The 24,946-nt window shown below is 39.8% G+C and overlaps 1 protein-coding gene across 4 annotated transcripts in view; it reads right to left on the bottom strand.

Moving 5' to 3' along the window:
- TRIO (trio Rho guanine nucleotide exchange factor) overlaps positions 1-24,946 on the bottom strand; it is a 255,442-nt gene that overhangs the window by 198,136 nt on the left and 32,360 nt on the right. The window contains exon 1 of one of the 4 annotated variants that reach the window (XM_049823886.1): positions 1,484-1,638. The exons of the other annotated variants lie outside the window; for them this stretch is intronic. Coding sequence (XP_049679843.1) covers positions 1,484-1,541 — 58 coding nt within the window. The 5' untranslated portion in view covers positions 1,542-1,638. Of the gene's footprint in view, positions 1-1,483; positions 1,639-24,946 lie in introns of those variants that run through there. 4 annotated transcript variants of the gene reach the window in all.

The raw sequence follows: 24,946 nt of genomic DNA, 5'->3' as shown, positions 1-24,946 counted from the left end.
CTTAAATCAGATCTATGTTTAAATGAAAGAAATGCAATTTAGTGTTTAAACAAGCATCTAGACAAATTGTTTATGGAATCATCAGTATTTTACCTCTGACTGAAACTCTGCAAGTTCTCTTCCAAAACCCAAGTTAAATTAACCAACTTGTAAAGTACACAGAAACCAGTTCAATGATTTCAATTGTGGAATAGTCTTGAAAGGAGAGCCTGTATTTAGTCCAAGAACAGCATTTAACTTACTGAACTTCTAAGAAAGTGACTGCCTATAATTAATATAAATCAATGTATCACACAGTAAAAGAAACATATAATGCGAACTACTAGAAAAAAAAAAAAAAAGAAAAAGAAAGAAGGAGTCCCTTATGCTTAAACTTATAATCAAAAAACCAAGACAAAATACGATCTGCTTATTCAATACATGCCTGGTACCTGTGCACACTTACAAGTACAGAAGAACAGAAGCATACTAGTGGAGACTAAGAGCTGGCTCTAGTACCAGACCATGGAGCTGATCCAGTTCTGAAATTCCAGCCCATGAAACAAACAGAAGATGACTTACGTTAGATAAAGCAACTGCGCCCATATATTTCTATTCAAGGGTACCACACATTAGAAGGTCAGCTGTGACTTTGATTTTTAACATACTGTGGGCAGCGCAAGCAAAGGTAACTAACTGTATGTCATATGCCAGCTAGAGTCTTCAACAGGGAAAGATCTTCAGTGGTCCTTGTTTCCAAAAAGAGATAAAGAAATTTTTAAGGGAAGTATCATGGAAACCCTGCATTACAATAAAATTAACCTAAAGCAGAAAAGAGCACTTGTTGGAAAGCCACTGGAGGTTATGGATCAAATTACAAAAGCCAGAATTACTGCATTACTCTACTCAGCTACAATGCCATCCTCTGAATTTTCACTCTCCAGAATAGCAGCTTTAGAGCAAGAAAACAACCGTGTTGCTACTGGCTCAAAGATCGTCTTTGAATGAATAGTTGTTCTGGTGCTATTTTGACACAGGTAACCATTAGCTTATCTGTGTACATCCTTATCTCCAGAATCATGTTCATTTACTTCAAGTGCTATTTGCCCTGAACACACCACAGGCATTCCTTCTTCACAACGAGCTCAGTATCTGCATTTATGCTCCCTTCAGCAGATGACTAATATTACAAGCACACTATTTTGATTGACACCTAATACCATAGCTGCCATTATCACTTACATCATGCTAAAACATGAAGTGTTACCCACATCTATTTGGAGAGTAAAAGAATACAGAATTGCTTTGACACATTGTCAAGAAGCACTGTCAAGCTTCACCCACTATAGCTATGTTTTCTGTTCTCCATCTTACAAGGTCATTAACTAACATATAAGTAGAGAGGATTCTACCATATTATAGCTACACATTCAATTTAATTTTTAATATTATACAGTAACATGCCATTACAAGACAAAGTTCAAGAAATATTCAAGCAACTTACCATTCAGAAGTATCAGTACCCCAGTTTTTTGTTTTGTATCCCATTTATGAGAACACATTGTTCATACCCCAGAGGCTCAATATGCCTGTGGCCAACAGAATGGATAAACTAAACGATGCTTGGGAACAACGGCAAATTAAATCCTTATCCCTTTTTCAGGAAAAATGAATCCTGATATCCAAAACTCAGATTCGCGTTCAAGACCCCAGTGAATTTGACACAGCTTCCATAACTGCTAGGTTTCTATCTTCTCCAAGAAGCTCTATTTTCAAGTCAAAACATTTTTCAACTAGTCTTGTTTGAGCAGTCAGACAAAAAAAGGTACAGTATATGTTCAAAATCCAAGTCAGCTTCGTCAATGTGTATCTTCTGCCTGTGTAGTTTGCTTGACTGTCAGTTTGCTTAACAGTTGCTCTGCCTGAATTTACTACCAAATAGGCTTTGACAATGATTGCTATTTAATCCTATGTAATACCCAGATGCAACTGTTCCCAGATCGGAGGACAATTTAAAAACACAGTCTCCACCCCAGCTACATACAAATCTGGAGTTATGCACTATAAATCTTATAGCTGCAAAACTCAACAATAGAAAGGACCACTATTGCAAGTAAAATATCTTTTACATATTTATGACAAGCAAATGATTATGAATAAGACTTCTAATTCCTTATTTAATATTTCAGTTTGATAACCTGAACTTTCTAATGTTTGTGTTTTAGGCAGTGACATTCCAATAAAACTGAGGAACAGAGTTCACCACCTGAGTGTCTGGACTTAAGCTGTCCTTCATACAGTACGCCACAAACGGCAAAACCTGAAATATGCAATGCAATGCCTGCTCATCTGAACACAGGCCTACTGTTTCAACTGTAGAAATTCAACACTAGCTGGACATTCACTAGCAATTCTCAGTTATTATTGCCACCTTTAGAGCTGTCAACTTCAAGGATCTGCCATTTTTTTTTGTATTTGGATCATCTGTAAACTTAATCCTATGCTTCGTTTTTTTATGAATTCTACTATCTAATCATCACAGTACAATAATAAACGTTTGTTACATTAAAAGCTTCAGTGTACATGAGAATTTGCTAGCAAGGAGATCCCACATAAGTATATAACAAAATGTAGAATTTTTTCCATAATCATTTCATCTCTGCTTATATTTACATGAATCAGAATCCTTCAGTTATCCCTGAACATCCACATCCCAGTTTCTGAAACACTTATCCTCCTGAAGAAGATACTGCCATGACCTAAATGAAAGTTGACATGCACACTGTCTTAGAAAATTAAAACTGAAGTGATACATTTAGAGTTTATCCTGATCTCTACAACACTAGAAAATCCTTTCCATAACAACACTAAAAAACCCCTATCAACACCCCAATATTCTGTCTAGTTACTACTCTACAGATATAAACAAATAAGGTGAACAGTTATTAACTGATAACTTTATCATTTCAACATAACACATACCTAATATTTAGATAATGCTCTACCTCAACAACTTAATTAAGAACAAACTAAGCATTAGTAGTGGGACTAACGACTCCTGCCTACAGCACCAGATGATAAAAACGTAAAATAAATTACAGAGGAGAATAACAAAATATTCTGCTTGATTTCACCTTAAAGATATGTAATGCTCCATTATTTCATCATCTCTAGTCAAAAAGCCAACATACCTGAATAATAACATGACCTATGGATTTAAGCTTAACGCCAGCTGTGAGTACGAGAGATTACTGCACTCAGTTAAAAGAAACTGGCTCATCTGGGTTGAGTTGGCAAACACAAGATATTAAAAAGAAAGTAAAAATTTCAGTTTAATTGCCATTTTCCAAGGCTGACTGACAGTGGGTCACAGTGACACAGGGCACACACATGCTAGCACAAGAAATCCAGGCTGTAACCGGAGCACTTCTAGGCAAACTGACTCAACGTCTCTACTCCACGACAGCTCTGGTCAAGTGCCACATCTTATCAGGCTACAGCTTAAGACTTATTCACAGGCTGTTGTCTTAATGCTTCAGGAAAAGCTGAATTCAAATTTGGCCTCTGCATTACCTAAGTTACCCAGTTTACATTGAAAAAAAAAAGAATATGCTTATTTGCTTTAAATTAGACATTGCCACTTCGGTGCTTAAAGAACTCAAAGACATTTAAGATGATGACCCCAAATTAAGACAGTTCTTTCTCTCTCATTGTAATCTGGCACAAAACTCACTGCTGTTCTGTACGGCAGAAGCATTTGGGCAGAAAATATTCCAGCTTTCCTGTCAGCACTGGTCTTCCACAGACTTGTTTAACAGCATGTACAACAAAACTAGGAGCAAGACAGATAATTTCCAGATTTCTGCATACATTTGCCAATACTTCATGAACCTTGCCTTTTGTTTCCAGGACTTCCAAGCAAAGCAGCATGAGTTTATTAAAGTGGCTAACAGCAGATTAGCTCATTAAAAAAGTGGTACGAGTAGGAAAAGCTTTTTTTGAGCAAATCAAGAAAGACAGGATCCTCTTCTACTATTTTGCCTGTGCTCACCACGTAACAGAATGCCTCCCTGATGTGTGTATCAGAAAGTGTGTCACTGACAGTTAGTTATAGGAACAGGAAAACATTTGATCTGTGTCACAGCAAGCGTGTCAATCTGCAGCACTGATACCTTTCCTGACAGACATAGGACACGGGCTGTCCTCGTTGAGGGCCACTGTGATTCCATGTCAGTCTGCTACACAAAAGGAAAATTACTAAACCCCCCTGTTCTTCTTCAGGAAATGAGAGTACAAAGGAAACCAACAAGGAATCTCTTTTAGCCATTTCCAGACAACATGCCTCTAACATGACTCAGGCACTTGAAAGAGTGTTTTGCCATGAAACACTGCTCCATACATCAGCAATTACTTCAGTAAGACTATGCCAACTATGTAAGCAATTCCACTTATAACAGAATGCCAGGGTTTACTGCTGAATATGAATGCAACTCACTGTGACAGGCCAGTAAGTATCTACGTAGTACTACACGCTGGCCTCGCCAATATCGTGTGGGCAAACCTATCAAAGAAACAATTATCCCCCAAAAGAATTGGAGGAAAAAAAAAAGGAAAAAAAAAAAGAAGACAGCCTATACACACTACCTAACTCCAAGCTAAACACAGGCTACATAGGGAACTCTTTCATTCGCAACGGCAGGCACATTTGAGCCAAGCCTGCAACTGTCGACTTCTCCCCAGCAACTGCCTGGCACAGCCCCAGTGCTCCCACCGTGGGGACCCGGAGGACAGCATCCAGTTGCGCCTGCCTGTGACCCTGTGGAACCACCAGCACCACCGGCAGGTCACCCGCTCCTCGGCACACCCCAACAGCCCGCAAAGGCACAATGCCACACTGTCTTCTAACAGCCTGCGTACCTACAGAAAACAAAAGCACATGGGGCAGAGTAAAAAAAAAATAAATTATAAACTGACGACTGTCCTCATTTTCTGTATCCTTTCATACAATCTCATCCCCATCCTCATTTTCTATTTTTTCTTGAAGTATCATTGCAGGATTAAATTTACGGAGTTATAAGTTACAGCTTTGGTTTTCCTAATTAAATTTCTAAATCATTCTTTTTAGTTTACAGGAGTACTTGGGAGAGATTTGGATTTGGGGGTAAACTTTCCACTAGTCATAGAAGCAATTCTCATTCTCCAAGTCTTTTTTAACATTAATCCTATTTAAATTTAATTCTCAGCAAATTCTTGCTCAAAACTATCTGTTCAGTGCTGGCATATCTGAAAATCAATTACAACTCCTAGTACTACACATCTCACACTTCACCTTAGGAAAATTCCACACACTTAACATTCAGGCAGTTTGCAGAATTAACTTTACAGAGGCCTACATGCATAAAGCCACCTGAATTTGAGCAGGGTTGTGATGCTGCCCGAGTTTGGGATTTTTAGTATCCTTTTGTCACAAGCATTAACTGCAGCTTTAGTATTCTGCCCTTAGAGCTTATGTTTACACGTCAGACTTTTGTAGCTTAAACTTGCACAGGAAAGCATACAGGATAACAAGGACCTGTAAGCAGTTAAACTGGGTAGTCTTAAGACATTTGTTTTTCACATAATAAGATACTTAGATTTATGTCTTCACTGACATAGTAGTCCATGATTTCCTCTCCACCTGCTGCATGTCTTTCTTAAGATTGCTTCCTTTCACCAGGAGCACTCCTGCAGCTACGTTTATGATGCCAGTGTAGAAGCGAGTTCCCTTTTCTGCCTCAGTTTTCCAAGTGATAAATTTTCTTCACTCACCCAATTGCAGAAACAAAATTTCAACATCAGCCAGTACTTTACGCTGTCCTTTCTGCTATCTTTAGACCTATATTTAACCAACTATACTGTAAGGTCTGAAGATGCTAGTGGATATTCAGATTCTCTCTACACCCTTTAAGTGAACAGAAGCCTGTAACTTCAAACAAGTAATCCAAAAATTCTCAGGTAAGTACTACAAGGGCACCTGAAACATTTTAGGATCCTGAAAGACCAAGCAGCTCCTGTTGGCTCTGTGTAACTTGGATACTGGCTCCAAATACAGAATGGTTCGGACTGGAAGGAACTTTGGGAGGCCCACAGTACAATCTCCTGCTCAAAGCAGCATCAGCTCTGAGGCCAGACCAGGTTGCTCAGGGTTTAATCCAGTTGGGTCTTAGAAACCTCCAAGAGCCATATTCCACAGCCTCTCTGGACAACCTTTCCCAGTGCTCAATTACCCTTACAGTGAAAACCTGCCATGTTTCAGTTCATGACCGTTGTCTCTTGTTCCTCCCACCACGCACATAAAGAGCCTGACTTCTTCTCAGTTCTAGGTATCAGAAGGTTACTATTAGGTCCCCTGAAGCCTTCCCATCTCCAGGTTGAACAAGCCCCGTTACCTCAACCCCTCCTTACGTGGCAATGGCTCCAACCCAACAGTGTCGGTGGCTTACCAGCTGGACTCAACACAGTATTCCAGATACTGAGCACAGGGTGAAAATTCACCAGATCAATCTACTAGCTACGTTCCAGTTAACATAGCCCAGGATGCTGTTACTCTTCCTCACTGCCAGAGCACACCGCTGGTTCATGTTTAGCCTACTGTCCACCAGGACAGCCATGGCCTTCTACACAGAGCTGCTGTCAACCACTGAGTCCCCAGACTGTGTCAATGCAGGGAGTTAATCCATTCCACGTGCAGGACTTCGCATTGTCCTTGTTGGATTTCATGAGGTCAGCGCATAACTCTACCCTGTCTAGGTCCCTGTGAATGGCAGCCTGCCCTCAAGCGTATGGACTATACTCCCCAGCCTGGTTACATCCACAAACTTAATGAGGGTAGACTGTGTCCTCCTCCAGGTCACTGATCAAGATGTGAGACAGAACAGGGCTCAGAATAGAGGAACTCCACTTGCAAGAGGTACAGATGACTCATTACCCACTACCGTCTGAGCTTGACGATTCACACAGTTTTTCACTAAACAAGCAGTCCACCTATCTAGATCACAGTGTCCCAACTTGAATACAAGGTTGTTGCTGTGGGGAGACCACGCCAAAAGTCTTGCTGAAATCCAAGCAGATCATATCCACTGCTCTCTGCCTTATTCACAGACCCAGTCATTTCATCACAGAGGGTGATTGGGTTGGTCAGACATGATTTACCTTTGGTAAACCCATGATGGCTATTTCCAATAAACAGCAGCACCTTCACATGCCCACAGCTGACTTCTGAGTGGACTTGGTTAATGATTTTTGCATGGACCAAAGTGAAGTTGACCAGCCTGTAGTTCCCTGGGTAATGCTTCTTGCCCTTCTTGAAGACGGGTGGAGCATTTGCCATTCTCCAGTCATTCAGAAAATCCTCCAATCTCCATGACCTTGCAAAGATGATAGAGCGTGGCTATTCTAACGTCAAGCAGATCTCAGCACCCTCGGATGCATCCCACCTGGTCCAATGGACTTTGCACGGGTCAAGACTTCAAAAGCTCCCCGACTTTAGCCTCTTCCGCTACTGGTCGTTCCTCTCCTCCCCAAATCCTGCCTGTAGGTACAAAGACCTGGTAGATCTTCTCGATGGAAAAGAAGGCATCAAGTACCTCAGCCTCATCTGCATCGATGGTAACTAAGTCACCCACCCCACTCAACAGCAGGCACGCTTTTTCCTTCTTTATTCTTCTGCTGTTAATGTAGCAGCAGCAGCTGCCCTCGATGTCCACCTCTTATTTCAACTCTGGCTGAACTTTTGCTTTCCTTTGCGTTACTACCTGGCATCTTTCCTGCAGATAAACTGATATCATGAACTTTCTTGGACTTCACGTAACTCACTGTCTCAAGAGCTTTCCCCTTGAACTGACTGCTCCTAAAGTCTAATTTATCATTGGGCCTGGCAAGGCAGGTACAACATGACCATCTCATTGTGCACCAAGACATTCCTTGTTACTGTTTAGTTTTCACAACCTGTCCCCAAAATCCCAGTCTACAAATCAACTTTGTACAGTTACCGCTGAGCACCTATAAATACATTTCCTAAATGTATTTCTCATTCTTGTATTCTTATTTGCTCACTGAAACACACCCAGAATACCGCTTATCCTTAAAACAGAGAACAATTACAGGAAATGATGGGATAAGTAATAGCACTGTTTTCAGTATGGTGGAATAACTCAATTCTAATTCCACTGGAGTAACCTCTCTGACTGGACCATCTGCAATCAAACTTTGAGCTCCTTTATGCAAACAAAATTAAATGAACATATTAACAAAGTCACTGTTAGGATTACATATTAGCATCCAAAGTTCTGAGTTATTTTCCTCTTCAAGTGAATCATCTCAGAAAAACCCATCTATTTATCACACTATTAACCTTCCTGTTACAAATCTAGATGATTGCAGCAAACAAGTTGTTAAAGAGGAAAAGATGCCAACAATATCACAGGCCTATAATTTTATCTCTGAAGAAAAAGTGACAGAGGAAGCATTAGCATTGTAAATATACAAAGAAGATCTAAAGACTCTTTTATTGACCATTAAATTATAGCAATGTTTTTAACAATTAAATCTTGAGCTAACCACTGAATCATCAAGTTCAAAACATGGGTGGTCAACCTGTCATGTAGAAGTTTCTAATAAAACATCATAAATCACCGTAAGATTATTCACTCCTGTTGAAGCAAACCCAACAATTTAGCCATTTGCATCCACTTCCCATTAGTCATCTTCTGCCAGAGGTTAACAGAGAGAACAGCAGCTCTCTGTAATTTCAAACATTCTGACAAGAAAACCGGCAAATCCTGACTGTGTGTGTGTGAAACGTTGTTTGTGTCCTTTTTGCATATTTAAGTTTAATAAGCCAAAAATCCAACAGATACAGTCATAGCCTGTTTGGGGAATTGTAGTGAATTTTTAGACAAATAAGGCATTCTACTTGGGAGGTTGAGAAATACAATAGATGTAATGGATGGTTAGATCAAAAATGCTATGCTTGCAAACTACAGCCCACAAGAAATCATCTTTCTAGGAACACATCTATCTTCCCTGACTGGAAGAAGAGTTAAACAGCTTCTAAGAGGCATTTTGACAAATAGGTGAAACTACTTTCTTCTTTAAAGACAACTAAAGTCAGGTGCTAAACAGAGCATTTGCTTTGGTTTTGACCACAGTTACTTCTACTACTCCTACAAGCAAAGGAGCAGTAGGAGCCCAAGCTAGATCAACTCTGATACTGCCATTCCCAATTACATTAACATTAATCAGCGCAGGTGTCACAGAAAGCATAATTACACTGATGCTTCTGCTTAACACAGCACTTCAAGCTAATATGATTATGATACACTTAGTTGCACTTCATTCCAGTAGCTTCATGCTCCTCTTGCCAAGTTGCACAGGGGAAAGACTTCAGTCTTCTGAATATTGCAATTCAGTATTGGGAAAATCCTTCCTCATTGCAGGTGAGCAAATACCTCAACTAATTTATATCTGGCAAGTTTGATTATCACAGAGAACACATGGTTACAGGCTTCAGGTCGGAAACCCCTTCAACAAACCACCCATGAAAAATGACTTCTTTTATCTGAATTTTTGGAAGTCAGTGAAACGATACTATTACAGCTCTGACATACACACCTTTCCTTTCATTACTCAACTTTTTCCACCCTCTCAAGAGATCATCTTAGTGTAACATTCCTCAGTTTAGTTTTTCAAAGGAAGCTTTTTCCATCATGTGGCAACCCCTACAACACAGCAATTGTAGACTCTGGCCCAAAGCGAAGGAAGGGTGCTCACCTCACTTACTCCAATTGCTCTGCTGCAGGGGCTTTCACACTGTCAACTCCCAGTTTAACAGAGATAGCCACATCAAACTGCTCGGATCTGCATTCTAGTTATATGTTTAGAGGATCTGATGAATTTCAAGTCCACAGAAGTGTAAACATGACAAACCAACAAATCACCATAGCCTCATCTACAGTGCTCATCTGATGCACTAAACACCTAGTTTAGTCGCATTCCTCGAGAATTGACAGCAAACTGTCAGGTCGGCCCTGCGCAACAATCCTGCCTGCAACATATAGCATTGTTTTAAAATTAAGAACTTCTCAAATGTCTTTTCAGGTTAGGCACCTCCACCTTCTGGATACTTGGAACTTTGTGTTTCAGCAGAAATTTCTCTACCATCTAGCTTTCCTTCTCATCTGCTTGCAACTAATATAATTTAATTTCCTTTCCATTAAAACCACAATGATCCACATTAAGGAGTTCAGCTCAACACATCAATCACAAACATTTATTCAATTTATTTAAAAAAAAAAAAAATCTATTTCACTTGCCACTGAAATGCATCCCTCTTCTGCAGAAGTTATACAACTGGAAATATGAATTCTGTCCAGCTAAAATATTTCCAGAGTTCAATATCAGACCTGACTTAAAAATGTGTTGATGATAACTTGTTTTCTAAAACTTGTTTGTCAACTGTAAGAATGCTGTAAATGCTGACATTGTTTCTTACATTTAGTGTTTCGAGCATCCTGAAGATTAAACTTCAGTTAATTACTTTTATATACAATAGGATTCTGTACATATACAGAAATTATTTAACCTTCACAAAAGATTTTAATGGAGCTGAGAAAGGCATTTAACTTCTATCCCGTTGAGATGAAATATATTTAACTTTGGAAATTAACATCAGCCGCCAGACTATGCTGTACAGTAATGCTGCAGAATTAAGAAAAGCAAAGCCAGAATGGCAGCGATCTTTCTAACACTGCAATTGAATTTGTCAATGGTCTCCCTGCCTTAAAAGCTTCTTCTGTTTAACAGTTTAACTGTTTTTATTGGAAATTTCAGATGAAATTGCAATAAGAGATTGTTTCTGAATGTGTTTCAGAAAAATCAGCAAGGTTTTGTTTGTTTTAAACAGATAAGGACATAAACTAACATAAATGTCTCAAAAGTGTCTACTTGTGGCAAGGGCATAAGGTGTAGTCTAAAAACAATTCACAAGTTCTCCTGTTCCCCCACCCAAAAAAAACCTCTTGAGAAAAGTTATACTTTGTAACAGAGATGAAGTCAAACATAAATATTTGTGTCAAATTGCTACTCGGAGAAAATGAATTTAGGTCTAGAGGTAAAAATTACACTAAGAAAGTTCTTTAATATCTTGAAAGATGTAACATGCAAAACACTTCAAATGAACTCTGAGAGACTAATTTTGAAGAGTGAAATCCCAGCCACAACATACATGCTATCTAACATTCAGCTCTGCCCGTCAGATGAGCATGTATTACTAATGCTTAACAATTCTGTGTGCACTTAGAAAGGTCTACATAATTCTTTCCCAGTTTTTCAAGGAAAGCTGCTCAAGCATGCAAAAATTCTCTACAAACACACCTGCAAATTTTCTATGACATTTAACCAAATCTTTGGTTAAATTAAAAAACTTCTAAGATAAAATGCCGTTGGTATTCTCTACGTTATCAAATATTAGCCCGTGTTTGTGATGTCATGTTCACAGTGTAAAGATCTGCCGATTTTGTTTTATTTGGGGTTTTTTTTGTTTGTTTGGTTTGTTTTGGGGTTTTTTAAGCAGAGGAGTTCAACTAGAATCTACAATATTTTCCTATGTCTTTATGGCAGTCAAATACTAAACTCCTATGTACTCTTGCCATCATTTCCTAACCTTTATGAAGGATCCCGATTTTTATAAGTACAGACTCTTTGAACTATCAACTTAAAGGACTTTTTAAATCATCCAGAAAGGGGTTGACTTGACAACTATGCAGATTCTTTCCACGCTCACAAATTAAGCACACAGTACAACCTGTAACATAACTTAAATACGGTTCTGGTGGTATCAAGTACATCAAGAGCCAAGAGGTTAGTTTAGCCTTTATGTCCACCACCGCTACTGGCCTACATTATGCCTTAGGTAGCTGCGCCAGTTGCACCAATTTGTGAAATGATGCATGTACTGTAAGCAAACCTACAGAGAGCAAATCTTTTTAGACAGGCTAACAGCCATGCAATCATGCTGCCATGAGCTGAAAGATGCTTTCATTTCATTCTGACACATTAGAGCATCTCACTCATGCCCCTGCATCAATGGAAAAGGTTACCCAGTCAAAACAAGATTTCACATTTCTCCAAAATACTTAATAGTTGAACTGATTTTTTTTTCCTTAATGCCCACTTACCAATTAATAAATTGATTTTGGTTTAGCCCATACCCAGACTTTGTGAAATCCAAGACTCCTTAAGGTAAATTGAGGTTTGAAAAAAACATTCTACCTCCTTGACCAGAGAGATTAACTCCACATCCTAGCTTTCACCAGTCAACTGAGAGGGTCCAGACCTGATCAAAAGCAATCCGCAAAGGTATTTAAACATGACAAATTCTTATACAAAGATATATCTGAGTTAACACAAACTCCATTTCAAAGAGTTCACATGAGAAAAAGGATGCAAAGAGAAATCAAACACCTACCTTTGAGCTTCACCTAAATATATTCCACCCCCTCCACCCCCCAATAGTTTCTATTTGAATTATTAGCAAATTTTTTTTCTTGGCTTACCATTGTGTTGTAGCCAAAAAACTTCTGAAATTTCACCGAGGGATGGGGGGGGATCATACAATACTAGAATCGCATAGATTTTCATTTATAAAGGTTAGTGAAAACCTGCACTTTTATTGACCTATAGCCAGCACGCACCTTTCTAGGCATTGCTATACTTCACCAAGACAATCATTAGACAAGCATATAAATTCCCAACTGAACTAGATAGCCAACAATTCCTTTTAAGCAAATGGATTTCGTGTAAAATTCTCTGACGTATGCAAAGATGAAAAAGCTCCTCGTTACAAGCTACACAGGACACATTAAAGCCTAGGTGTAAGTTTAAACTCGTTAAGACTGAATTTACTGGTTATGAACAGGTGGAAAGCACATTTATAAACTTACAGTTTTGCACCTCTTGCCTGTATCTATCATTCACAAAGTTCTTCCTTCTTACACATTCTTACACTCAATTGATAAACAGCATTCATTTATAAACTGCATTCTAAGCTCTTTTAAGTCCCCAAAATAACTCTGATGATTAGTGATGGCATATGTATATATGTATAGCATACAGATGAAGAGGGTTCACACTTCATCCATTTTCCATCAAACAGAGCCCTTAGAGTCCAGAGCCATAGTAGCAAGTTAGTCCAGAGAACTCCAGCATAAAAATAAAATTTAAAAATAAATAAATAAAAATTTACCTAGATTTCTGCCAGGGGCAAAGTTGGCTTTTGCAGATTATTTGTCACTTCTTTGTTCAAAAGTCTGTTTATAGGACAGGCCACAAACCATATAGAAGGGACCCTGACCCTTTCTCATTTTTCCAGAAATGGCCATTTATTTACTTGACAGTGTTCATAGTGACTGCTCCAGAGACCTCCAACAACTCAGTCACCTTCAGCCATGAGCTTGACTCAATACCAGCTTTGTCACACACATGCCTATCAGTCAGCAGGACCAGCAGCAACCTCAAGTTTAACAAGGCAAAGGGAAACCCACCAGGCCTGCAGTGAAGCCCAACCAGAGACTCGAGTCCTTGCCTCCTATTATGGTTTTAAATGTCTTTCACACTGCAACACATTCTGAACTGTTAGCATATTCTATGGCTTTAGCTTGCACCTTAACATGATACGTTAAGCATAGTTGTTCTCAATGTAGCGGTAGCCACTGTTGTTCCTATTTCAGTTTAAAAAGATTTTTTTTTTTTTACTTAAAAGATCCTAAGAACTGCTTCTTATTGTTCCTCTCACGATATGGCCAATCAAGGGCTTGCAACAGTTAAGCTATCTAGATAGATTCAGCTTTAATCTACTCGAGCTAGGCGGAAACACTGCAAGTAAAACAAGGCCTACACTACCAAACTATGTATTGGCACTGAAGTGATCAAAGAAGCATCCAAACTATTAAGTTGAGATCTGGTTTTCCTTGGAAGCCATCCTTTTTACTGTCAGCCTGCCCATCCGAAGAGACCAATTTCTACTATTGCCAGACAATTTAAAGCATTCACGTTAGTTCCTGTGGTTTTCGACAAGTTCTCACAGGGCTTCTAGATCATTTAACACGCTGAAGAAAGTTGAGTCACTCTTAACAGAGCCAGAGCTCCCTTCACAATAACAGACTCAAACCTAATGTTGACATAAGCTTCCAAATACAACAAAGATTCCAGAGAATTTTGTTTAGGAGGCTAATACACAGATGCAAACTGATAAAGAACAGGCAGAACTATCAAACCAGCATCTTGGAACAGAAGCTTAACACCACAGTCCACATCTTGGTTCAGCTTTTCTATTTGCCTCCCTACCTACACATTTGTGTACAAGGAGGAAATCTTTACAGACAACTATCTTTTCAGTTTTCCATACCACTGCATAAGAGTTCAAGAAGTTCAATGCCCAAATGTCAACAATTCCATGAAGACCATTCTCATTTCAAGGAACTTAACAGAGGCCATGAACTGCAGGTATAATAAACAGGCAGGGAAAATAAGAAGAAACACCACTTTGCCCCCCCACACACCTCCCCCGCACCCAATTTTCATTGTCTTGGCCAATACATATCTAACCATCAGCAGGCATCCTCTTCCATCTAACTGGTCTGATTGTTATAAATAGCTATTATCTATTTTTCTTTGAACTACAGTCTAAGAAAGCTTACTCAGAGTGATTTTCAAGCTGGTTTTAGCATAAAAAGAAACGAGGAAGACATGAAAATATCTGATCAGAGGGAATAAGACTGTCACAGCTCTTCTTTTTATTAATAACAACTGGGGTACAGTTCTGGGTCACGTACAGCACCAACATCATCTCCCTGTCCCACCTTTAATTGAAAATGGGGCTTCAGAGTCAAAAGAACTGTTCACGAACCATTCACTGGATAGGACACAAAGCCGAAACTGCGTACTTTTTCCCCATAGTACTCAAGAACACAAAGTGATGGGGGAGCTATAAACTGCTTCAGCTCAGAGCTCAGGTAAATGCAAAAGGCCAGTACTCGGACAGTATGCACACCTAAAACTACATGTGGTAGTAACAGCATTAGTTATGCTTCCTGCTTTAATACACAACACAAAAACCAAAACTGTCCTTCATTTCCATTTCAGGCTGGCAGAAATACAGAATTTGAGCTAAATTTCAGAATTTAGCTTAATTGACATAGCTTTTCTTTTTGTTTCATGTACTGACTTGAGTGGCTTTCCAGCACTGCTAAGGAGTCCAATCTTCTTTTGTGCATTGTGTTGCAGTTAGATCCTGTCACTTACCTTCCCTGGCAGCTTTTTGCTCCTGTTGGAACAGCTTTCATACAAGTTTTCATCTGTCTGCTTAGACTGTATTTACAGATTGGATTTCTCATGTATGTTTTCCATACTTTTTCAATAACAACTTACTTACAAAATTATTTTTTAAAAAGCCCTGAAATCTCTTTAAAAAACAACCAACTACCCTAGAAAAATCTGCTCATCTTCTTTAAGAATGCTAAATACATTGGTGGGTAGAGCTTCATCCTCAGACAAAACCCTCCTTCCTGGAGATACATCTTATAGGGAAAAAATTTCTCTGCTATTAACTGTCCCTGTAGACATATTTTCTAACTGATAATATTGCTCAGATCTTCCTTTTTGCAGAATGTTGGCAGTATTTCAAAAGTGAGTCAGTCTCTTAAAATACATATTGCATCACTGTAGGGATACCGTTCAAGAGCCCACTTAAAATTTACATGGAACATTCTTTCTAAAACCTATTTCCAGAAAGTTAATGCCCTCTGAGAGCAGAGCAAGTGTTTCAGCTACTGGCTCTCAAGGAGCTCCTAAGCACCAGCTGAAGCGATGCAACGGTTCAGCCATCACAGGCAATTAAACAAGCCATTCATGTTTTGAAGATCACAAGCAACTTTTTGGGAACTGTTCTTTTTTTTTTGCAAGATGCCTCTTCACTGGGTACCTGACTAGCCATATTCCTGCCATGTTGCATATTACTTCCACTCGACCTGGTGATACTAAGCTGTTAGTTGCTCTAATGTTACTTTCCATATCTCAGTGTTTGTCCTCTCATGCTACCTTCTCCATAATCAGCCCACTGACAAACCAACTTGTTCTGACTTTAGCTGCATCCCTTGATGCCTCTCCACTCATTAGTTACTGCAAAAAGCAAGAATACACTAACAGAAAAAGCATAAAACCCCTAATGCCCTACCAGTGTGAAAGAAACAAAATGGCAACACAGCATTTGGACACCAATGGTGCTGAAACAAATTAATGCCAGTTGCCACCGCTACAGTTATTGGTGACATCAATTATCACGAAATCTTATCTGAACGCATCAATTGCCAGAGTAATGGATAACTTGTTTAGCTGAACGCAGCCAGACCCCACCCTAATAGGCATGGCCTACAAGGACTTTTAAAGCAAGAAGAAATTAGATCCCTTCTATCTGCTCCACTCAACAGTGCTCCAATCCCAAACAGTCTCTACTCCCCATCAATGCTCAGACCAGTTTAGTTATCCACACTCCACACAATCAAACAATTCCGTTTTCAGCTAGATAAGCAAAAGGAAAGCACCCAAATGAAGCCAATGCTCCCTTCTGTCTGCAGAGGAACTAAGAGCATTTGTGGACATTTTGCAGCAGATGATCCAAGACTGAATTAGAAATACCCTCTGCATGCCACGGATAATTTCATTTAAGGGCTGCAGCGATGCTTACAGAGGGCATCTCAACCCGTTATCAAGGCACAATAAAGTCACTGACACAGTATAGCGTTTCTCAGATGTCCAGCCTCCTCCACCTAAAATGGGATTCAGCTGAAATACATGGATATTTTAGAAGCCTGCGCAAGCTAAAACCCTACGACTACTCACGCAGACCCCTAGAGCTGGGAGTCAAGCTTTCAGACAGGCCCCATCATGAGACTTTTCTTCCCCTTAACCGGAGTGAAGACGCAGACTGTGGCTGGTGGATCCCTAAGCTGATCTAAAGGGCCCGTGTCCCCAGCTGCTCATTCCTGCCCCTACACTGCTCACACTGTTGTGCCAACAGAAGTATTTGTGCAGCTGCGTGATGAAAAGCAGCAGGGAACTGATCCAGCCAAAGAGTAATCTGCTGAAAAGGCTGGGGGGAGGCAGGCAGGAGGGTCTTACACTGAACTCAGTTTTGTTCAAATCCAGTGTGCATAGGAACCAGCGTGAGTGGCCAGGAAGTTCAATCTGGCACTGTTTCCAAATTGCAAACTGAATTATAGCCTAAGGTGAAGATCCTTTTTATCCTCTTTCTCAGCAGGCTCTTTCTGCCGAGTGCCAAATCAGCTTTAAGACTTCTTGCCACCCTAAATTATGGGAGCTGGTTTAGTTGACACCCCACTCCTGTCTCCTACGCTAACCAAATCCTGCCAACAGCTTTCCTACCAGTGTCACAAAAGGAGGCTTTTGGAATGCTTTTCCCTGCAGGTCACTTCAGCTAGGATACTTAACTCAACAATAATCCAAAACCAATGCTTAAAATGCACTTGCAGCTCTCCCTGGCAAATGCCTGCAAGTAGTCTGCTTACAATATTTGTAGCTTAATTTTTGGAATTCTACATTACTGGTACAAAGATGCAATAACTACTAGTCAGTAGAAATCATAACAATTTGTATTTAAACCTTTTATTCCTCAAGCAGCAAAGAAAAATTGTAAAGATTCTTTTTATTCCTGTAAGCATGAAATAATACTTCTATGAAAGATAAGAGTAGATGACCAGAGGCTGGGGGAAAGTGATCACAGTATCTACATGCAGTCCACTAGAGCTGAGCAGCACACAACTTCAGGGCAGCACAATTAAAACCAAGAACTACTGGGAAGATTTGAGCGTAAATTTTCAACACCTTGTAAGAAACTTAAAACAACAAAGTTTAAATAAGATTCTTTTGAGACCTCTAGGAAGAGCAGAAAAAGCACAAAATCTTGGGTCACATGCTTGCTTTATTTCTTTGCAGAATTACATCAAGCCTGCACATCACAAGGCCATGCCCTACGTAGTTCCCCTGGATTGCCTCACAGCCCTCAAACCAGTATACCATGAGCAGATCCTTACAGTCCTTTTACCTACACATGTATCCCCTATGCTGCAATAAGGCCACCAAGTGCTGAACGGCTTGTCAAGCTGAAAGGAAAGCCACAGCAGAAGTTGTCCCCCTCAAGCATGGAAAGAGAGCCAGGAGGAAGGGATGGGAGGAGAAGAAGGCAGCGCTGGGTGGCGGTTAACCTCCGCAACCAGTGCGGCCACCTCCAGTTGCTGCTCCGCTCCCATTCGTCACCTGGAAAACGATCAGCAGCATCCAAGGAAAAGACTATAGGTGCGACTCCATCCGGGCAAGGGAAGAATATGCTATGGAAACAGTGGAGATGCGGGGCCGGGCAGAGGAATTACGGGAGTAGAGAGGGAGAAGAGGTCAAGCACGAAGGAGGTGCATTGAAACTGAAGGTGTTGGGGTGAGAACAGATGGTGGGCGTTGAGTCAAGTCTTCACAGCACTCTTGCTGCTTGGCAATATATTGAGCGACAGCATAAAGAGTTAAACTGTGATGTGGTTGTTTTGGCTGGTTTTGCTTTTGGTTTGTTTCTGCCACGTTTTTAGCTAGCCTTAGGCTCACAAACTGGTGATTTTCACGAGTGCACAAACACTATTGTGTTTCTTCATTTTTCCTCTATTTCCAGGTTACCATGCAAGCTAATATTTGACCTCAGACTTGTAGTCTCCGACTTGCCTGAAAACTTTATTTCAGAAAGGGTGGGCAGAAACATTTCAGAGTATCTTCTTAATTACATCCAATCTAAAATCCCTCAAACACAAACTTTATATTAAGTCTGTGAGAAGACCTCCCTATTGGAGGAAAGGAGAAATTGTAGTGCAACAGAAGAATCTACTCCTAAGGGCAATAATATGAGTTACACACCAGGCTTGTTCTACTAACAAAATACATTACTTCCTTCTTTGGACTAAAATAATCTTGATGTAGAAAAAGCTGTCAGCTTTTTAGGATCAACTGATTCTAAAAATATCCTTTGTATAACATATTCAGATTTCCCCTCCATTACAATAAGTTACAGCTCCAGTCTTAATTTTATTCATAAATTTCCATTTCAGTTGTGCTTTCTAGGAACATAATGCAATGACAGAAATTTGTGTGATAATTTATTATTTTTTTTTAAACAGAAATATATGCTTATTTCTGCTGTTGTTTCCTCATCCTACGGGGAACAAGACGACCCTACACTGAAACTCAACAAATCTCATTTTGTCCTTGCGAGTGTATCTATTTAAACAAAATCTTTCTTTTTAAGAACTTCAGTATCCTGGCCTGTACAATGCAACAAAAGTCTAATTTGTCCCAGTTAAAATCACTATCCTGACTCAATTATAAGACCTAGAACAAAAAGTTTTAAACAAATCTAAACAGCAGGGGATAAGGGAGAACCCCACCTACTTCAAACATCTTCAAACACTTACTTACAAACCCCTGAAAGTTCCCCTGTTAAAACAGCAATATGAACAATGAAGCATTGAAATGAAGAGCTGTGGCAATTCATTCAAGTAAGAGCGCCTTGAAGAGACTTTTCTGAGGGCACTCAGCAAATAAACCGAGCAAATCACTCAGTAGTACGCTCCGAATAGCTGTAAGTGTGATAAAAAGTTACCCTAGCAATGAAGAACTGATCCATGGCTAACTTCTTCCTACAGTTCTCTGTAATTCAAGTCATTTAATAGGGGAAGGCTTCTCGAAGCCCTAAAGCAAAAGAAGTTTCCTCTTGATCACACTGCCAAATCTTTAGTCCCTCTGGAACCAGGCAGGCTGCTAATCAATCTAAAGCATCTCCAAGTGGCCAAACCACCTACATCAGGAAGACTACACAACTGCCTTCTACATGCCTTTAAAACCAAGAAGTGAGACCCTTTACCCTCCCTCCTTCAAGAATCCGTTACCCTTTTACAGGAACTAATGCTACAAGCTTAAACCATTTTACCCATTTGCTAGCAGTTTTTCTGCCCTGTTACAATTTCAACTGCAAGATTAGAAAGGCTGATTTACTAATTGTCACTGAGCCACTGAAAATGATTCCCCACACACTAGCACTGCACTAGCGTTTCTACACTGCTAACAGTGCAGGCGTATTTTTACTTCAAATACTGCCCTTCTAGGTATTAAAATGCTCAGCTGGTTTCCAGGTTTAACTGTACAATGGATTAGGAGACAGGAGATGCTATCTGCAGCCAGAACACTAACAGCTGTTCCTGGACTGTGCTTATCACTGACATAAGGATCTCAGATGGAGAACTCTATCGTAGCTAAGAAATGCACAGCTTCCTCCTCACCCAAATGCCCAAGTTACATTTCCATTGTCTGATAAAATTCGGAAGACCTGTTGCTACTGCATAGTGCCTTCTCTGTGGATTTAGGAAAGCATTTCATGCACTTCTAACATGCTGTTTGCCAGTAACTCAGACCTGATGTATCCCTATCTGCCTTTAAATAGCATGCAGCCCAAGGTTCGATGTGACAACACTTTTGTGACAAGCCATATGCCACAACTCAGCCAGTAAAATTTAGTATTTTTTCCAAGTAACTTCTGATTTACCCTGAATCTTCACATTCCAAATCATAGTAATTTTGAGATACAAGACTCAGGATTTAAATTTCTTTCTACAAACTAAACTGCTGAGTATCTTCCCGCTCTTGCCTCCCAAAGTACATGCAATTTCTACCTACAGAATGCTTCCCAGCTTGTCACTTGGTCAGAGCTCTCTTTAGTACCCTCTAGGAGACCTTTGCAGGCTTTGATAACAGCAAACAATCTTAAAGACAAAGGAAGACAGCTTCCTTATTTACCCTCACACTAACAGTTTTTGTGCCAACTAGCAGTTTCAAAATAATAGTAATTCGTATCACTGTTCATATGAGTTACTGGGGATTGCAGGTGAACTGTGTCACAGATAAGAGAACCAGCTCTGAACCAGCATGATCAAGCTCTGGTCCAGAATGGATGAAATATATGCATCATCAAGCAGATGGTGCTCAGTTATTTCAAGGGTCAGCTTAGATCCAGAAATACCAGCCTTTTTAATTTATGAAATGTCTGTCTGATCATGGCTTACAGATCACAGCAGATTACGTTTAAAGGCAAACTTTGGTGTGAACCCTGTGCTCTGAGACTAAGCACCTTGAGCGAAGACACCACCTGTGTGGAAGCAAACCGTGCTAATTAGTACAGACTCAACGTCAACACTGTTGGACCTCAACCAGTTTCAAAGAGCCACAATAGCCCCTAAGCCTGTAGTTGCTGAGAAATTTTATAAACAAGAATAAACAAATAAAATTCTGCTAGATGCAAAATAACCTCTGTGTTGTGTAAGTATCGTACTACTCCCACTGAAACCCTATTTTTATAGGGGTTACTTCATCCCCTGCCAAGCGCTTCCAGAGGGTCACTGTGGCGTATACTTTTGTCTCATGACCAGACTAATACCACAGGAAGATGCAGGTGAAAAAAACCAAGGATAACATGTGCTGAATAGCATTAATCAAAACTGGCTACCTAATGCCATTTGATTCTACAAGCATTAGACTACCTAAGGCAACAAAGCAACTGAACATATATTTCATTACACGGCCCACATATTCCTCCTTTCTTCCTGTGAATCCACTAGCTACGATTACACTACTCAGCATCTTTAGTTCTGGTGTGCCATCTATCAGACAGAACTTGGGTGCCTCACCACTACTCCCAGTAGCCTCTTTGTACAGTAGTGCAATTAGCACATGCTTAACAACAATTCACAAGATAATAACCCTCCCAGTCACAGAAAATCCCCTTGGAAAGCAGTCATAAGTGCCTCAGTAATGCTATTGACTGCTCCTGACTGCAGCTTACCACAAATACCAGCAACTTGTACTATTTCACCAAGCAGCTTTGAATCATGAGCAAGTTAACCAGCCAACAATCTTCAAGCTTCTGTTGACAAAATCAAAAGCAACAGAATTGAGAGGTGGGCAGAAGACTGTCTCATGGCAAGAGAGGGGAATCCATACTCTTTAAATCAAAATGCTAGCTATTTGGCTACAAATAAAAGTAATAAAGCTGCTCACAAACAATCTCCTACTGTTTTCCTGGATATAAAAAGTTACCTATTTCCCTTCCATCATTCATCTTAACACCTAGATATCGACAGTCAAATTAAATTCCTCCAATGACAGCTTGCATCATTTGTATCCTCAACTGACAAGCCTGAAGTCTGTGCAGCTTCTGCTGCATCAGTGGGAGCCCTTAGTAACAATTCCAAAAACCACTACGAAGTCCAGCTGGAATGAGTTAATGTTTTATTCAAGAGACTAAACACTCTTTGTTATCAATATGCAAAATAGCTCCAAAAAACATCCTTAGCAAGACTCATTTCCCCGTGTGAAGCAAACTCATGCAGTCTTTTGTATCAAGTGTTACGCATTTCTGTATAAGGCGAAGAAAAAAGCACACGGCTTAAATTAAGTTGTACCCACCAAGCTAAATTATGGCCTTTGCTTTTTGGTTGAGACAAATTGTTTAAGAAATTGTTCTAACATCCTCTTGTCAGGTCTACACTTTCATTCCTCCGTGTGCCAAACAGAACATTATCTATGCTTAAATTCCCCTCCCTTATTTTATATTTAACCGAAGAGACAAGGAAGAGCTCATTAAACAATAAGAACTCATCATTAATTCAAGTAAATTAAAATTTTAATCAAATTATCAGAAACACTTAAAAGCCTGCAAGGCTCCATTTCTTCTTAAACTCTTGAGAATCCGGAGCCGTCTCTCCACTGTTCCACGCTCGGCCAAAACACCTCCCTTCTCCACAGCCTTGGCCATGCCTGCATAGGAAGAGTACCTCTGAATACTAACACTAAGATGAAGCACTTCCACAAGTGTCTGAGCAACCAGCAGGTCACCTGTGTACATTGCTCTGCTTTAGCACAATCTCAAAATTAGATTTTAAGTCCTGAGGAAACAGCATCGGTGATTTGAACTGACACAACCTGATCAATATTTTCATGTTCAATCTGCCACAAAAATGCACATTTTAGTTACAAATTGAAAATCCAGGCAAATTGGGTGCTAGGGAGCTTGGATATAAGACATGTATACCTCACACCTGTGAGTTGCAAAAATGCGTTTACATGTATGTCTCAATTTCTCTTTCAAAATTTAACCCTCTTCCTCTCCCATTTTTCCCCTCCCCATGCTCTTGCTAGTTCAACAACATCTTACCTATAGCTTTCTGAACCACTGAGCAGCTTCTACGTTTCCTAGAAATTACTGGACTCTGAAGGGGAACAAAACACCACCAAGCATCAACCCCATGCTCATAACAGCACAAGACAAAGAACAGCACCATGGGAATGCCTGGCAATAGCGTCGTGCTCCCCCCAGGTGATACTTGACAGAAAAGAAGAGCTTGGATGGCTTGGAAATGGTGTATCATTGGGGATGTACTGCTTCAAAATTTCATTCTATCTGAGGCACAGAGTTACCAAGGAGAAGTAAGAGCTATCAAAATATCCCTATAAGCACTAGTAACTATTCTCTTTGAAGCATCTCAACAGCTGCTTTCTGTAGCCCATAAAATGCAAGATGACTGTCTCAGCTCAACTTGAGCAGTTTGGCAAGTCTGACATACCCAGCACTTTCATTTTATAGCTAATGCTATGATCAGAGGCCATGACTGAGCAATTCAGAGAAATTATTAATGAACTGCAATAACACCGTTTTATTTTTTTTAATATATACTTATTCTTCTCTGGCTATGAAGTCTGCCACAAATTTCTACTTCTTTCCTTTCCGTTCCAACTGCTGCCCAAAAAGCTGCCAGTGTTTGGCTCGTCAATGACAAGCATTACACACTCCAGAATCATGAAGCCCAAATGGTTCAGCTTGACAAAGGTTCAAGAGTTTGCTGTTTGTTTTGTTGTTTGGTGGTTTGTTTTGGTTTTTTTCAAAGTACTCATCAAAATGCCCTCATTTTACCTATAAAATCTCATGTTCTAATTCCTAATGACAAAAAAATCCTTCTGATGTGGTGGTTCTTTGCTCACAGACTGTCCAAAAGCTTTCACAAACAACTTTGACTCTTCTTCCTCAATGTCATCTGCAGCTGCTCAAACTGACATTTAACACACTAAAATTCTCAAGCAGTAATCACCAGCCTTGTTTTCAGTTACATGGTACTCCAACGTACTGGCTGCACTGACCCTAATTCACATGTTTGCACATCCATATAAACTGAAAAACCCAACCCAACTTTAAGACCAAAAAAAAAAGCCCAAACAAACAAAAAAACTCTGCAAACCACACCACAAAACAAAAACCCCACTATAATCAGGTGTTCTACCGTCTTGCTCCTTAAATAGCACTTGCCTGTGGTGGAACAGAAAAATATATACCACAGAATGATGCAAGACTCCATAATTGGTCATAAAAATACAGCTCTAGTTATTTTGGTTGTGAAATCAAAGTTGCTCATGTTTTTGGTGTGTTTTTTCCCCTCTACCTTACACTTTCAACCAGCAAGGATTTAAGAAAATAGTCATTGCAAGGATAGCCCTAGCTGTACTCTGTCAGTTCCCCTCTATTTCTATCGATACCAATTTGCATGTTCTTACAGTCACAGCTATATTATCTGATTACTTTTATTCCATTATTGTTTTTACAGAAGACCTAATTCTTCAATTCAGTTAAGCAGTAATTCTGCTTTGAACCATGTCCCAGACCCACCCAAACCTGTTTCCTAGCTTTTCCAGAGCATCTCTGGTTACTTCTTACCTCTTTGTACACACTTAAGTTTACTCTGTTAGCTTTTACAAATCTGATTTGTCTGAACCGCTT

This window comes from Accipiter gentilis, chromosome 20 (genome assembly GCF_929443795.1).
Source record: "Accipiter gentilis chromosome 20, bAccGen1.1, whole genome shotgun sequence".
Lineage (NCBI taxonomy): Eukaryota > Metazoa > Chordata > Aves > Accipitriformes > Accipitridae > Astur > Astur gentilis.
The sequence above is the reverse complement of the archived record's forward strand: the minus strand, read 5'-3'. Positions and strand labels throughout refer to the sequence as shown.